Source organism: Thermobia domestica, chromosome 3 (assembly GCF_964235325.1).
Source record: "Thermobia domestica chromosome 3, izTheDome1.hap1.1, whole genome shotgun sequence".
Lineage (NCBI taxonomy): Eukaryota > Metazoa > Arthropoda > Insecta > Zygentoma > Lepismatidae > Thermobia > Thermobia domestica.
In genome coordinates this window covers 282,345,711-282,362,681 of record NC_137456.1, presented here as the reverse complement: position 1 = coordinate 282,362,681, position 16,971 = coordinate 282,345,711, and the positions used below count along the sequence as shown (strand labels likewise).

General features: G+C 30.4%; 1 protein-coding gene across 3 annotated transcripts in view; it reads left to right on the top strand.

The window, feature by feature from the left end:
* The window catches only part of LOC145681096 (protein kinase C-binding protein NELL1-like), a 434,908-nt gene extending 424,746 nt beyond the window's left edge, over window positions 1-10,162 (top strand). Inside the window, exons 14-16 of one of the 3 annotated variants that reach the window (XM_081752491.1) lie at window positions 1,800-2,027; window positions 2,627-2,647; window positions 3,872-10,162. In XM_081752491.1, the coding sequence (XP_081608617.1) occupies window positions 1,800-2,027; window positions 2,627-2,647; window positions 3,872-4,573 (951 nt within the window). In that variant the 3' untranslated portion in view covers window positions 4,574-10,162. Of the gene's footprint in view, window positions 1-1,799; window positions 2,028-2,626; window positions 2,677-3,871 lie in introns of all 3 variants that reach the window. The other 2 variants (XM_081752493.1, XM_081752492.1) reach the window with 2 other exon arrangements.
* The last annotated feature ends 6,809 nt before the right edge of the window (window positions 10,163-16,971 follow it).

Below are 16,971 nucleotides of genomic sequence, written 5' to 3'. Positions count from 1 at the left end.
AAATGGAAAATACGATAACTTTATAATTATTTAAGTGAGTGAAAGCAAAATTTTGCCGGACCAATTAGAAAAATGTTGGTTGTTTCTTCGATTAGTGCAGAAATACTAAAGTTTTCAAATCATCAACATAGTAGATTCCAAATAGTACAAAACAATATACGACAAACTTTTAATACGTATTATAATTCAGATATGTAACGTTTAATTGATTTCATTTGGTTCGTTTCTTTGTTCTTTATTTCTTATATCCTTGAATGAATGGAATTTTTGAGTATCCAAGACAGTCGGACAATATCATTACGTTTGAAATTTGACTATACACTTTCATCATATATGCAATCTTTAAAGTCTGTGTTTTTATACGTTGGACTGATTTAGTTTAGCATCACTGCTTTGAAAATTTTAAAATTAGAAATTAGAAATTTTGATCGTATAGTTCACCATGTTGGAGTGTCGTTGCAAATTCCTATCAGATGGCAATTGTAGCGGTTGGAGGAATCAAGCGCCAAAATTTTATCTATTGTATCATCAGTATTTAAAAGGAGCATTACAGAAATATAAAACTAGTGATAGCTATCGTGAAATAAAGATGCTTCTCTAACTGAAATATGTAAATGCTTTTTCAGTTGTGTTTGATTGTTTGATTACTCCTGCAAATTGCCGGTCTGTATGTTGGAATACGGAAAACTGACCGTGTTATTGGTAGGGCAATTATTTGGAGCAACGTGAGATTGAAGTTGTGAGTTCCGAACAATAGAGTACAAATCTTCCCATGTAATTGCTTCTTTAGATATCTAGAGAGCGGTTTGAGTCTTAAAAGAGAAGCTTTTATGTATTTAATTCCTTTATTTTGAATATTTTCATTTTGTTATGAATTCTAGTTAAATACATGCTATTTTTTATTATCTACAAGACATTGTTAAATCAATATTTTCCCGAGAACTACAAAGTCAAATTTGTTACGTTATTATCATGAAAATTGTTTACAAAAAACTTTTGACAAAAGATATAATTTGGGATTTTGTTTGCTTTCTAACATTAAAAAAACCTTAGTTCAACCATTTAGAGCATATTTAATTAATATAAGGTTGCAGTATTTTTAAGTAATACATTACAATCTGATTTAATCATTCTTTCAATGCTAGTAAGACAATACTATACAAAATACTAATGGGATATTTCGATGTCCGAAATCAATTTATCAACAGTTCTTTTGATAACTATAATATATTATTAAAACATTGATATTAAATAAGCAAATTTATTAGCAATTCTTTTCTATAACATTTCAGAAGGCAAAGAATTTTATTTTTTCCTAGAACAAATTAATGTATCAAATTGGTTTCAATCAAAATTTCATGCAGAAATAATTTTCACGGAGATTTGACGTATTTATGTCTGGCAACGTTATTACTAAGTTTGAAGAATAAGTAATTTATATTAAATTGTATGTCTTGAGGTATAATATTATGTATTGATAATCTAAATTTATGGGCATTTCCAGACTATTTATTTATTTATATTTATATATTTATTTAATATTTATTTATTTATTGTCTTTAATTCTTCTCACATTCATCAAAATACTAGCAGACCTGATGCATACCTTGCTTGTACTTACCGAATAACATGTTTCTCTTTCTGTCTGTCTGTCTGTGTCTCTCTCTCTCTCTCTTTCTCTCTCTACAGGTCTACATTTTGAGAAGGAAGAAGTTAAATATTTCGACAAAAATAATTTTCATTTCTATTTAGTATTTTTTCAAGATTTTTTAGTTTATTTATTTGTTATTTGCTTTCAGTATGGTGAAATAGATTGTTGGCCTATGGAATGTCCGCCATTATTATGTAGTGATCCCATAATTTCTCCTGGAGATTGCTGTCCAAGATGCGAAAATGACCCCTGTAGTATTGATGATAATTCGACTGATATTACTGAGGGTCAACCTTGCACATACCTGGGAAGACTGTACGCAAGCGGAACTGAGTGGCAGGATTCATACGATAAGTGTACTACGTGTAAATGCAAAGTAAGTTTTGAAAACGTTAATTTTCAATTATAACAACTAATATACTCATTAATATGTTTATCTGACATTACTGCAAATAAAATTACATTTATTAATTCATTCATTTTTCATTATTGGTGTCTTTGTATACTATCTTAGTTAACATGCAATGCTTGATGGTCCCTAGTTATGTAAACGCATTTTTCTTTTTGTTACAGATATTTAATTGTATTATTTAATCTTGAGTTTAAATAATCTTTAGTCCTTTTATTTGCATCTTAACATTATTTAATTAACTTTTGGTACATTTGGTTTGCATAACCTTAAATTGCTTTCTATATCATATTATTTTGATTTTTTTTTAAGTAGAGTGATGTATTTAAGATCATGTTAGTGTATTTTTTAAAAAATTAACATGAAACTGTGTGGTGAAAGATTAATTATGTATATTTTTTTAATATTTTTTCCCGATGTTTGAATTTAACTATTTTAATACCAGTGAAATGTTTTTTGACTAGTTCTTAGTGAATGACTATTGTTTTCATTACTAAAGTAGTCTTCAGTTGGCAATTTTGGCTAACTCAAAACTAACAATCTGGTAACACTGACTTCCCTTTCAGGTGCCGTTCTGCGATCAACTGGTGAGCAATCTCGCGTGTTGTGTGCATCGGTAATCACGTGATCACTCTCTAGCTAATCACCATCACACACCTGGTGTAGGGATGTAGCTCCTGGCATGCACTTGCACTGGGTGTCTTTATTTTTTAATTAGTTTTCCTTTTTAGGTAGTCTGAGGAATTTTATTACACTTGACTCATAAATAAACCTGACTCACTAACCCAACTTCTTCCACGTTACAAATGAAAAGGAAGTGTGGCAATATTGGTAACTATGCTACAAATTCTAAACTTGTCCAAAATTTACGATCCTCAGTCTGCCTACGTAAATTATTAAGTTTTATCCAGGAGATTGATATGGTTACGTTTGATATATATGTTAATGTTGAAAGTGATTAATTAATAGTTATGATGTACGATCACTGGATAAAGTGCAAAATCGTGTTTCCTATCTTGTTTGAAGTACAATTATTTTTTTAAAAAAAATATAGGAAGCCATTATGCAGTATATCCAGTGGATGCTAACATCTTTCAGGCAAAACTGTTCAACATTACATGTATATTTATGTTTGTGTGTGTTGCACTCAACCCTCCATGTTGGCACAGCATGAGAACACACGATTTTTTGCACACTTCTTTCTATTTTTAACCTTGTCTCAATCTTGTGAGTCCTTGTTCTTATCGTAATTTTGTCTATTTGCATCCATCAATCTCCTGGATATATCTAATTTTTCTCTTCATATCTTGATAGTTTTATACTAATTCTGTCTTTGCACTATGTTACAAAGCTAGGTTGAACAAGATAAACTTGTTCGTAGTAGCTTTTTTGACATTGCACAGGTTTTTTCTCAATCATGCGATTCTTTTCATGTTCAATATTTATATAAATATTATTATTTTTTAATTCACTATAATTTAATGTGTTTTTGCTTTTATATGTATTTTTACTACTATATTTTGCACTTATGTTACATTATTGCAATCAAGATATCTTTCCCGAATTTTCTTTAAAATGTTATTAGTGATATTAGTAAGATGCAAGACAGAATAAAATAGTAAAATATATTAAAATTATTCAAAAGAAAGATTTAAAAGGTTAAATTCTTAACAAGAATTGTTTATAAAATTTTTGAAAGTTAAGATACAATAATTTGAAAGTGTTTAGACAGGAAGATTACTTTATATTTCTTTTCTAGTTTTTTAAAAATTTGAAGAAGCAATAAATTACTTCATTTCTGTTCGTTACAGGATGGAAGTCTTTGCTGCAGTTATAGTTTCGAGTGTGCTTCTGTTTCTAGTAAACTCAATAACAATGGAACTAGTGGAGTGTTGGATGAACGCTCTCGTAACAAACATACAACAAGCGCTAATCTTACCTGTGCAAATAATACTTGTGCTCAGGAATTCGTGGTATCAGATGCCGGATACATACCAGATCATATTACATCGCAAACATTGGATAATAAGGATATTACGATGGGAGCGGGGACTAACGCAGAAGGGCATCTGCAACAAATTAGCAAAAATGATAAGAAGGTACAAACGAAGCAAGATGCAGTTGTTACCGAAACTGTTTATAGTGAACTACTGGGCAAGGACCACATGCGTAGTAGTACTATCACATCTATTCATATCTCACATAAGTTACCTAAAACTGAAATTAAATCTGATTTTCATAATGTGTATAATAATAATAGTAATAGTAATACTGATAATAATAATTATAATAAAAACTCCACATCCAGTGCTAAGATTGTTAGTAGTCAAACTGAATTGTACCAAAAGAGCACAACAGTTAGTGGAAATACTTCAATGTATGCAACTTCTTCTACAAAGACCTCTAGCAAACGTGAAGTGATAGAAACCGGAAAATCTTCAACACGAGGTCAAGCTGGTCCAAGCGCAAAGACGGCTGAAGAAGGAGAAGAGCATGCCTTCTCACACAAATAAATTGTGGGTCAGATAATGGAAGGAAAACGAGAGAGAAGGTATATAAAGTATTGAGATCAATATGTATGTCTGTGTACATAGAAAGTGTGTGCGTGCATGAGGATGGATGTGTGTGTGTTTGCGAAATCATAAAATCTAAGATGAAATTTTCTTAGATTTTCGTTTATGAGCAGCTCAGGAGATGATCTGTGGTACGTCGTTTAAACATAAAATAAGTAAAGGAGGAAACATAACGAAGCCCTCGAGTTGGGATTAAATATACGAAAGCGATTTCTTTTGTATTTATTTCTGGATGTATTCATGTACTCAAATTTATTTTTATTATCAATGAAGAAAATGGAAAAAAGAAACCTACGAAAAAAATAAAGAAACCCCCATGCCGTAAACGTCGTCAACATCTAGTGGCCAATTTGCCGGTAAATGTCGATCGTCGATATAGCGACGCATAAAAGGATTACCGCTTTTGTGCCACTGGCAGCAGAGTTTCATCGAGTCGAAACAGATATCTAGAGTCGGAGTGTTGAAGCTACCACTGCGTAGCAGCGAGGACTTCATTTTGGCCCTTTTCATTCGATTTGTCAAGGAGAATCGCGAAGAGTTTAACACGAACTATCACCAGGCATGTGCATGCAGTCATTATAATATATATAGATATATATTTTTTTTACTGACGAATTATTCCGGGGGTCAAGAGTAATCCCTACCTCTACATCATGAAGTGAAAAAACTTGAGATGAGTGTGTATAATTGTATGAATTTAGATAGCAACTTTGGCCAATCATTAGAAAGTGAATATGGCAGAACTATGAAATAAAGTAAATAGACGCGCGTCATTTTGTTATAAAATTAAATAGCGAAAGCATTTTATCTGATCCCAAACGGTTATCGTCGAATATACACAGTTAATGGAGTACTCTGATTGGCCAAATTAAAAAGATCTCAACGATTTATCCCTCTACAAGCAAGGTTTTCTTCATCGTCTCCGTGGCGAAGTCGGAAGAACACGCGCCTAGTAATCATAAGGTCGTGGTTCGCATTCATTACGTAGTACTTTTCTTTTAGTCCTTTTTAGACTTACCTTAATATAAACAAATCACGCATATAGGCGATTTAACATATTTTGCGGGAGTAATTTTGTGGTTCATTGGCGTTTCGTCGCGTCTCTGCCGCTGTGGTATAATTTTTAAAACGGAAGTGGAGCCACTGCGGATCGTCGCTGCGAGGCCGCCAATTTTTGGCGAGATGTCGCTACTTGCCCATAGGTGGTCCACCGACGCTTACGGCATGAGGAAAAGAAATGATCATTCCATAGTACAGGCAACATAATGTATGTTTTCGGTGAACAATTCTATAACATAAAATAAATATGCTACTAATTGTTTATAACATTCCTGGAACTATATCATTAGGCATGTAGGGTTTGTATTCAAATTAATTGAAGTAAAAAATGAAAGAGAGAGAATAACTTCTTTAATTAAAGAATATATTACTTTTTAGCACAAATGGCAAAAACATACTGCCATTAAAATTTTCCCAACCATCCTGTATATGAAAATTATTTATAAAATAAAATAAAATAAGAAACTTAAGTGTAAAAACGAAGTTTACACAAAATGCTTAATTATATAGCATTACTTCACAAATCCAAAGTGTCTTCCTTCATGTGTCGGTCACTAGAGATTATAAGCGTGACTGAAAAAAAAATGTTGTACTTTTTTGTGTATCGTTAATCATGTTGGTATCCCAACTCTATTCGGTGATATAATAATAATAATAATGCAGTGTTCCTCAAGTATACATTGTTTCCCTGTAGATAGGAATCAGTGTTTATTAAAAAAAATCAATAATAACTTTTTTAAAAACGTATATAGATATATATATATATAAATATAAAGATGTTCCTTGCAACTATCGTCAAATATGATACCAAGAAAGTGCGTGGAAACTTTCTTGTTTTTCTTCATTTAAAAAAATATACATATATATATATATAACGAAAGAGATTTCCGAAATAATTAGAACTCTCTCTAATATATTGAAACAAATAAGCACCTCATATCAAAACAGAAAAAAATTATTTTAGAATATTGGCATTCAAGTTTTGCGAACACGGTTTAGGTGATTGTTTCTACACTTTCTAGATTATTTATTTGAAAAAAAAAAAAAAAGATGAAATGAATGGGCTCATCCTTTGCTTGTTTGAGAAAAATGCCAGTAAATCTACAACGCTTTACAGCCAATACAGATAATCTAGTCAAAGAGAACATGGTATGGTTTTAGCATTAGGAAATGTAGCTAAGTAAGACATATTATAGTTTAGTCACAGAGGCATTGAAAGTAATTACAAAATACTTAACTTAAAAAAAAAACTACTTATTTAATTACATAAATGTACAGCTAAAATATTGTTAAAGAGTTGTGATACTGAAATATTGTCATGCTCCGTACAAATTAAACAACTATAGTAACTCTTAAATTTACTGCTAGTAATACATAGTAATGATTTTTATTTTAAACATAAGATAAAAATACCAGTCAAAGATTTGTTGTTAGTGTAATGTTCAGAATAATTTAAAACATCTTATTGCCTCACTCATGGATTGTGTTTTTAAAATGAAATTGTGTACAATTCAATGATAAGATTCTATTGTTAATTTATTTTGCTAGATAAAGTTTTAAGTATCTTTTTACTACTGTACATTGTTTCTTGTCGTGTAAATAGTAAGTTACAGGTCGTAGTGAAGTACCTACTAAATTATTATAATAAAACTCAGAATATATATTTAATTTCAGTTTCAAAATAGTCTATAACATTTTGTTTTAATACTAGCAATTTTAAAGAAATTTTACATATGTTAATCACTGCCAGACGAAAAATATGTCAACTTTATGTATTGTAAACAATACCTTATTGTTTGTAAGTTACCAGAATAAGTTTTATGACTTTTCTTTTTTACTTTTTGTATATAATTTAAGAGTATTGCTTCAATATAAAAAGAAGCTTGCGATAAATGGACCAAAATTGTAAGTTGTACATGCAATGGATTAATATTATTTACATTAATATAAATAAATTTGCGTCGTTTGTCAATTTAATCAGTAGTGAAGCCTGTTGTATTTCAAAATCCTTGATTAAAACAAACATGTATACATGTACTAACTCCAAGAACAAAAACAAATCTATATTTAATAGACTGGAATAAAGTGATATTGATTTCCTCATTAGAAACAAATCTATTTTGTGTTTCCATTTAGAAAAACTTAGTGGCTAATGATTTTCTTCGTCGCATTAGTTTCAATAAATATTAATTTTCTTATCTTATACACGTTGTAGTATAGCCCGGGATGAAACGAACTGATATTTAGAATCTATATAAAAAAGAAAGTCCTGATAAAACTCTGTGAATATGCATGGTGTTCTTCGGACACATGATGCTTTAATTGCCTTTGATAATAAAATGGAAGAAAGAAAATTAATAAAATATTTTTTCTTTTCATTTTTTAGAGGAAATTTACGAAAAGAAAAACGTTAATCATATCTAACTTCGTGTATTTCGACAATAGAAAAACATTGCCGAATATATATATACATATATAAGGAAAGAAAAGGATAATAATAATAATAATATCGAATTGTTATTTTCAATCTTAATAAAGTTCTTGTATTGTCGCAAGTGTTCAGGAAACTGAAACATAAACGAAAGATGGAAAAATAAGAAGAGACTTCTGTCGCTAATTATTACTTCTATTGTCTTGAATAATATAGCCACAAGGAGTCCTTACCTTGCACAAATTTATGCCTTGACATATATATATGTTGTTTTAAACCTTAACTCTTATGTGGTCTGGGCTCAGTGTGGTTATTAATAATAATAATATAAATGATAATATACAGTATATAAAGAAAACAATTTTTAACATGTCAAAAGAAATCGTATAATTTAAAGTTAACAATGTTATAGCGCTGCCTTTCTTCCTCATCCTGCAGTGTCTTAATTTTACCAATGAAATATAAATCTATTATATTATAATTTTTTTACTGTCAAACTTACACTATGTGTAAATAGGAATTATGTATAGAAACCCTATAGCATGCAAGAGAAACCGTGATGATTTTCTATCATGGTTTGGCCATTTGTATACTGTTCTTGGACATAATAACTAGTGTTGGGCAAATTGTCTGATTATTTTTTAAGTTCACTGTATAGTAAATCTAATGTATTGAATGTAGCGTACATAATATTACCCTATCGACATACAACACTTAAATGGTATCATTTGTAAATAACTAACGTACCATCCAATTTGTCTCCTACCTTTCTAGAATTTGGTTTTATGAAGAAGAATAGTATGAGAATGTTATTACGATGAAGACAATTGCAAGAAGGTAAAACGAAGAAGTGATTTCTTTGATATATTTTGTACTTATTAGGATAACAACATTACATGCGTGTGTGTATCGTTTCCTTGCTTTTTATCGGAAGAATATTTGTTTTAGTGTAAATTATATGCTTTTAGCAGTGGATTAAGGTGACGTAATACTTGCCTTCAATATTTTCTAATAACACAGAAGCTTCTTTTAGTTACAGTTCTTTACCGCAGTTCTTCATAGGCGTAGCCAGAACTTTTCATATGGATGTGCACAAAGAAAATTAGAACTCACCCATCCTCTCACTATAACGTTCTCACGCGCTCATATTATTGGGTTTTAAGTGTATTTGAACTTAGATAAATTTTATTTTTTTAATGAGTTGAATACAGATAATGCAATTTTAGAATACATGAAAATGGAAGAGAAAAGAAGAATCAAACCATTTTATTAAGGTTTGAACAAGTACACCCCCTCTGCTATGCCAATGCTGTTCTTACAGTTGATGGTATAAAAACTCTCAAAAACAAGTATAAAAATTAACCTGAATTGAAATTTAGCACTAGAGTCCACGAAGGGTTCTCAATGTGATCAACTCCTGACGCAATTATTTCTGACTTTCTAGATTGTAGTTCACTACATCTTAAGGGTTACAATCCTGAAAACATGTTAATATATAAAACAGAATATTACCCATTAAAAAAAAAAATGTGTGCGTTACCACAGGTTTGATATCTTTGTACAGATAGCACGATTACAAACTAATTTCGGTGTTTACAGGTGATGTCAGACATATGGCGGCATTCTTGGATATATTGCTTTCACGTGAAATGGCTTGCATGTACCTAAAGTTTTGAAGAAAACAAAAGAGATAAGTTGAACGTAATCAAATTTGTATGGGAGAAGTCGTTTTGCATTGAATATATAAAACTATTTAACATGGGATCAAACGCATCCAGATCTCTACTAACTTAATTGCCCTTTATAGAAAAACAACTCTTAGTGAGGGATTTTCCTTCTGTACAAAATTTTAATAACTTATATATAATTTTTTTCCAGTATTTGACTGAATTATTCCAGTTTCGAACTGTGTAGCAATTTTTCTGGCGTTTTCAAATCACCACAAACCGTTCCAACAAGTGATTGAAACGAAACATGGATTACAGCTAATGAACTCTTTTACTTCTTGTATATTTTGGCAACTCTGTAAAATATATATATATATATAAAAAAACGTCCCTCCTCACAACACCCTTTCAATCAATAACATTACGAAGACACAACAAGAATGACTCTACAAACAAATACAGTAACTCATCTGGTATGTAGTTTATATAATTTATTTTCATTTATTCCTGATTTGTAGGAGTGACAAAGTGAATACTGAAATGAAACTACCTATTGATCTATATCACTTCACTATGCATACTGTACAAGGTGCGACCAAGAAGTTTGAGAGCGATCAAGCGACCATCTGCAATAAAACACAAGTAAATTATAATATGGACATAATTTAGTTTTCCTCTTCAAAATACATTTCCCTGTGATCGATACACTTGTTTACTGCGTTCCTTCCACTTGTTCATGGCCTGTAGAAAAGCAGTTTTGGGGATGTTGTGAAGCTCCTTTGCCGCGGCAAACCAAAAGTATTGAGATGACTTGTTTTAAAATGTTAATATCCTAGTCATCTAAGAGCTGATATCGGAACTTCATAGCTCAATGCTTTGTGTAACACGTGACCACTTTTCAGACGTTTTCGTTCATTAGTCTGTAAACACAGACGTCACTTGCATGTGAAAAGTTTTCGCCATCACCTTCACCGTTAGGGATGAACAAGAGAATGGAAATTAAAATTTGTGATAAAAAGGGCAAAAGCGCAATAGAAATTTTCGAACTTACGAAATCTTGTTCCTGCCGATTACTTTCTCCTCACGAAATTTGACTTAAAAGAACACCATTTTAAATCAATGGAAGACATTAAGAGCACTATGACAAAGGAGCTTCGATATATCCCCAAAACTGATTGTCGTGAACAGGTCGTGAATAAACTGGAAGAACACAAGTGCATCGATCAAGGAAGGAAATACCTTGAAGAATAAAAATAATGTCCATATACTATTGCAAAATTTCCAGAAATTTTGAACCTGTTCGTAAAAACCCGGCTTTCCTCGGAAAATTGAAAAAATTGGGAAAAGAACAAAAATATTTGTGCTAGGTTAATTTTACTAGTAATTGAACTTTTTTTTTAATACGTGAAAAATGTAAGTTGACAAATTTCAATATTGCGAATATTAAAAAAAAGCACTCGAAAATAAAACTGTCGTAATTACTCTTAAAACTTAATAGTCTGCACTTATTTCCTTCATGTACTTTTTAGTCGTTTATTCATAGATGTATATTAATTACAGAACTTTTACAGTTATTTACAAATCTACCATCATGAAGCGTTTCTGTTGCAACAAATAGAGCCAATATTTCCTAACCAAAGATTTTTTCTAATGGATTCAAAATTCACGGAAATTTTACAAACACAAGGAAGATATCTCTATAAAGTATATATGTTTGATTTTAACATAATGAAAATTATTCTGGCTCCGTTACTGTAACACTTCCGCGTCATCAAGCGGGAACTTCATAAGATTGCTTAAGATAATTGAAATGCGTCTATATTAGTTAATCTAACTAGGATTATATTTTAGTTTCTTTTGTATCCATAACTCCATTTCTATCACGGTGATAACTTTAAAGTGTGTGAATGAGTGGTATGGATATATTTGTTACCACAAAATTTCCCTATTCTAATACAAGAAACATAAGTTCTCAATGATCTTAACTGTAAACTAGTAAATATAAAATAGTTTTCATTTTAAAAGCACAATATAGTAAAATATTCAAAAATTTAAAATTTTTCCAAACTTTCCGGTTTTTTCCAAGCTCGGAAAAAAATTGTAAAATATTTTTTTTTCTACCAAAATTTTCAGGTCTTTACAACGTTATGTTCACATCAGAATTTATCTGTGCTTTATTACAGTTGTCTTAAGACTTTCGGGTCGCACCTTGTATGCATTTATTTTTAAATACTTAATATAATGTCGAATAAAATAGGCTATATAAGAATATAAGATAATTTACCAAATTAATAAGTGTTCCTTCGTGGGCAAGTGGCTAACGCTCATGCCTTCTATAAATGTGGTCTCGAGTTCAATTATTCCTGTAGAAGAACATAACTCGAGTATAAATGAAAATAATGGTTCGAATTCCATTTTAAACGGTAGGTTTCGTCTCAAAGTCTCGGTGCTGAAAAGAGACGTTAAAATTCAAAATAAACCAAATCAAAAAGATGAATAAAACACAAACATTGTAAAGGAAATATTTATTAGAAACCTGGAACACCTTGGATACTGAGCTCACATGTTTCCATGTTTTCTGTTTTCACATGTTTTCATTTACATGAAAATAAACAAACTCGTAAATTTACAATCGATGGGGAATTAATAAATAAAAGCATTAATGATATTCACACGCATGTATGTATACATTTGGGTCAATTTATGGTTATGTAAACGTAAGTTTATAGCCCGAACAGTAGTTATTTAACAGGGAATTCATTTTATTTATATGAAACAGATAAAATTTTAAATACGAAATCAGTAGGTGAGTTTCAGTTTTACATTATATTATTTATTTTATTTTCATTCATTCATTTCATTTAACTAATCAACGGTGTGCAGTTAAACCACAAATTGCCTTTCTTTTTATACAAGTTCTTTTGTAAATGTCTTTGGAATGAATTCATGAATTCGAGTAAAACAATGAAAATTAAAGTAGGGATCTTAATTTTTTTTTAAATATTAGAAAAACTTTAATAAAATAGCTTGTTACTTCGTTTGATAACGTCATATTTATTAAATGTATAAAATGAATGGATGTGAAGGATAAAGTGGCTGGCTCTATATGCACAACTTGGATTTTCCACCATTGTGTAGATAGAGCAGTTGGACGTTCCATTGTGCAGATAGAGCCAACTAACTGTTTCATTCTTTCTATCCATCGTTTTGTTGCTTTACCTGGGGTCAGCAGACGAAACAGCAAATTTATATGAAAGATATTTTCAATATTGAGAGCATTTAAGATAAATTTCTGTTTTGACTTTCTTTCTATTTGCAAATACCTTCCTTACGAAGTCATTATGAATATATAGAGCTTGTTTCTTATTTTAACAAAGAGCCATGTTCTCTTGAGGTTATCGAAAATTAGCTCAGAAAACTTAGAAATTAATAACACAGCAAATGTTATTGGAACTCCACCTCCTCCCTATATTTTGTAAATTACTCAAATATGATTATGATTAACCAGAAAATAACTACTCTCCAAGCCCGTATCCAGGGGTCTACCCCCCCTCCCCTTTACATTTTTGGGCTGGCTACCGGCCTGCTACTCTCATCAAGTGATTATTTGATTCATTAACAATAAGTACCATCTTCGTCGATCTATTTGCAAGAAGAAATTCCTGGTCATATCCAAAATAGTTGAGAATGTCCCAAATGCGACAAATTTCTTGACATTTACAGTTATTCTTAGAACTGAATTTGTAACAATGGTGTCTATTGTTAGTGAACCAAGTCAGCTTGAACTAGTAAGAGTTATTTTATTTTATTTTATTTTTATTTATTTATTTATTTATTTATTTATTTATTTATTTTTTTGTATTTATATTTGCGTAATATAAACAAAACCGAAACCATAAGTACTAAGAATGGATTCACTGCTGCAAAATGACTAGCGCCTCATGTGATTACACAATTAGAATATAATTTTCACTGTTTAAAGTAAATTGCATTATTCCTAATTTTCAGAAAATAGTTTAAAAGAGTTGTTGCTTATTTTCGAATTTTCTGTAGACTCCTTTTAATAGAATATCTAAGTAGCTAAGAATAGCTAAATCTTCGTCTCTAATATTTTTTAAGTCTTTTTCTACGGATTTCAATCTTTTCATTCAAATTTCCTTTTACAAGTAACTTGATAAGACTAATGATATAAATCTGAAAGATAGAGAAGACATTTTTACAAAAATTTCTAACGTAACTAGATAAATAATTTATATCAGTAAACAATATAATTTTTAAAAAATCCATAGTGATTAAAATTATGAAAATAGCAATTTTATAGTTCCTATGAATGCTTGGTTAGGGATTTATTTTACAACAAAATAGGTCTATTCACTCAAGAGTTAAATAGAAAAAGGAAACTTTTCCAAAGGAATCAATTCACTTTGGAACATTAGAACATGATATATTATTAATTTTAAAAATGAGGGTTATGATGAAATAAATTACAATGTTTCATTCGTGTAACAACAAAATTGAAATGAGCAGATCTTAAATAAAATTTTTTTGCAGTTTAAAAGTGTTGTTGTTTTTCATAGTACAGAAAACATTATATTCTATTTATTCAATTCGTTGAAAGGACATTAACAAACGAATTTGCATTAAAAGAAAGTGTTTTCTTTAGTAAAATTATAATGTTTTAAAAACAAGTAGATCACTTTTAAGAGAAACAAATGGGGATTGTATTATGTTGAAATTATTGATATAAATACTGAAGTGGAAGAAAAGAGGCGATAATGGAAATTTTCGATTGTAAGTAAATCTTCGAGTTACAAACCAAAACCTAACCCAACCCGTCACCTGAGTCCTATTTCAACAATCAAAAATTGACAGTGATTGCGTGCAGTCTCTAGTGATAGATTTTTTGTCATTGTTACATACTTTTGTACTTTAAAAAAAAAAAAAATAAGAAAAGATTTTAAAAATGTATTTCTAAAAGAATATTTTTATGTGTTTCAGTTCTAATATATATATTTTTAATGTTATTAATAAATGTTATTCGTCAGCAGTTACTAGACATAAATATCAAAAGGAAGAGAACTTGAATATTTTTAGTTGCTCCTAGAGTTAAACAGTGCTACTACTGCTGTACTGTCAGCATATTATATTTCGGTAACTAGCTTTTACTATGTTAACCGTGAAGATTATATATCTTTTACTTGCGTTAAATTATCAGAAAGATTAAGTGTAAAGAAAATTATTCTTATAAATGTATATTAATCTCAGAAGTTTTGTTTTATCATCTCTTGTGATAATATTAAGACTTAGAGCATTATATACAGAATTTTTTATACTAAATCTTTATGAAAATTTAACTACAAAACATCTGACTTCATGATAAGAAAGTTAACATTTAAAAACCACTTTCCTTAAGCACAAGCGTAATGTTTGTACACGAATATATTAAGTTTGAACATGACTTTTTATTTTTAGCACGGATATATAATGATGTTAGTATAGGCAAAAAGATATGGTATTGTAATTTATCTGAATTTTCTTGAAGGCCATTCAAGTGCAGCCCAACACTAACACTTTGTTATTTTTTACGTTGCAAGGCAGTGAAAATTTCTAGTCACAAAAAAAAAAAAAAAAAAAAAAAACGAAAAATAAGTCAGATACCTCATGTGTGCTGAGCTACTAGCCAAGAAGAGCTTGATGTAAAATATTGTAAATTTCATGTTGTTGTTTTCACTTGTGGACACCAACATTAAAGGTGGTAAACTGTTGATTTGTACTTTCAGCATATGTACAGAACTATGCCTGACATGTGTCTCCTATGTTGTAAAAAAATAAAAAAGAAGAATGTGTGCCAATTACTAAAAATAAATAATTCATAGATGATGATGTTCTTTTCATTTATTCATTTTCTTGGTTTTTCAGTTAACAAAGTCCAACTCTACAATATATAATTATTACCAAACCTACAAATAATTTCCCCAATTCCCTTTCTCTCCCTCTTAAATACCACATTTACTCAAACATAAGCGCTCCCTTTTTCTCAGAATTCTTGGCCTAAAATTCTTGGAGGGTGGAGGGTTTATAGTTGCTGTATAATTTTGTTTTCTATTTTTGAATCAAAAGATCCAATATATTTCAGGCAAAAAATTTTTGTAGGCCTTATATCTGGAGAACTACATACTGGTTCAAAACGTTTGTGGCTCTTGATCCAAAAACTAATTATTGGCTAAGATCGCAATCTTTGGATGCTTTTATATATATATATATATATATCATTCCTAAAATTCTTGTTTAAAGGTCACCCTATTGTTGCTGTTTTCAGCTTTAGTTTTACGCAATGAATGTACAAAGCTTCTAATACATGAGGGAGGGAAATGAAAACTATAAACAGCGATATGAGAATGCTGACGAATACTAAAACTTACTGTAAGACCATTGTCAATAACCAAACACTGCATAAATTAATTTTTCTGTCAAAAACCGTAAAATGACGAAGAAAACCGAGCTGAAAATGTTGACAACATAAAATTCTGATTTTTTAGTTCACAACACAATTTGTATTTTTCACAATGATAGAGATACTACTTAACTCTCTCTGGTTTTGTACAGGGGTCCTTCTATCCGCATATTATACGGATTCTCAAAACAGAAATTACATTTTAAGGGAGCACTTACACTCAGGGGGTGCTATATCTAGATTCGAGTAAATACGGTATGTATCTATATATGAGGCCTCTATAATAGTATCATGTATGCACGGAGATATATAGTGTCCCACATAAAACTGGTTCGCCTCACGCACGAGATTCAAGTAACACCTTAACAGCAACAATGAACTAACAATGAATAGATAATAGTAACGTTAAACAGTTATCTGTTTATAAGAGATGCTAGATGTGGTGGCCACGGGCATCCAGGCATCGCTGACCTCGTTTGATGACGTTACCAGTAACACACTGAAATTTTGCAGGCGTGATGTTAATTTCTCTAGTAATGTTCCGTTTAAGATTTAACATTTCTTTACACTCCTTGATGAAGCCTGTCTCTGTGTAAAATTACACAATATCAATTCGCTTTTCTATTGCAAATTGTCCCATTTCTGTTACAAATGTTCATTGTTACCACCAGCACTGACTCAACATAACACATTGCAACAACTCAACCGTACAAGATTCTCACAACTG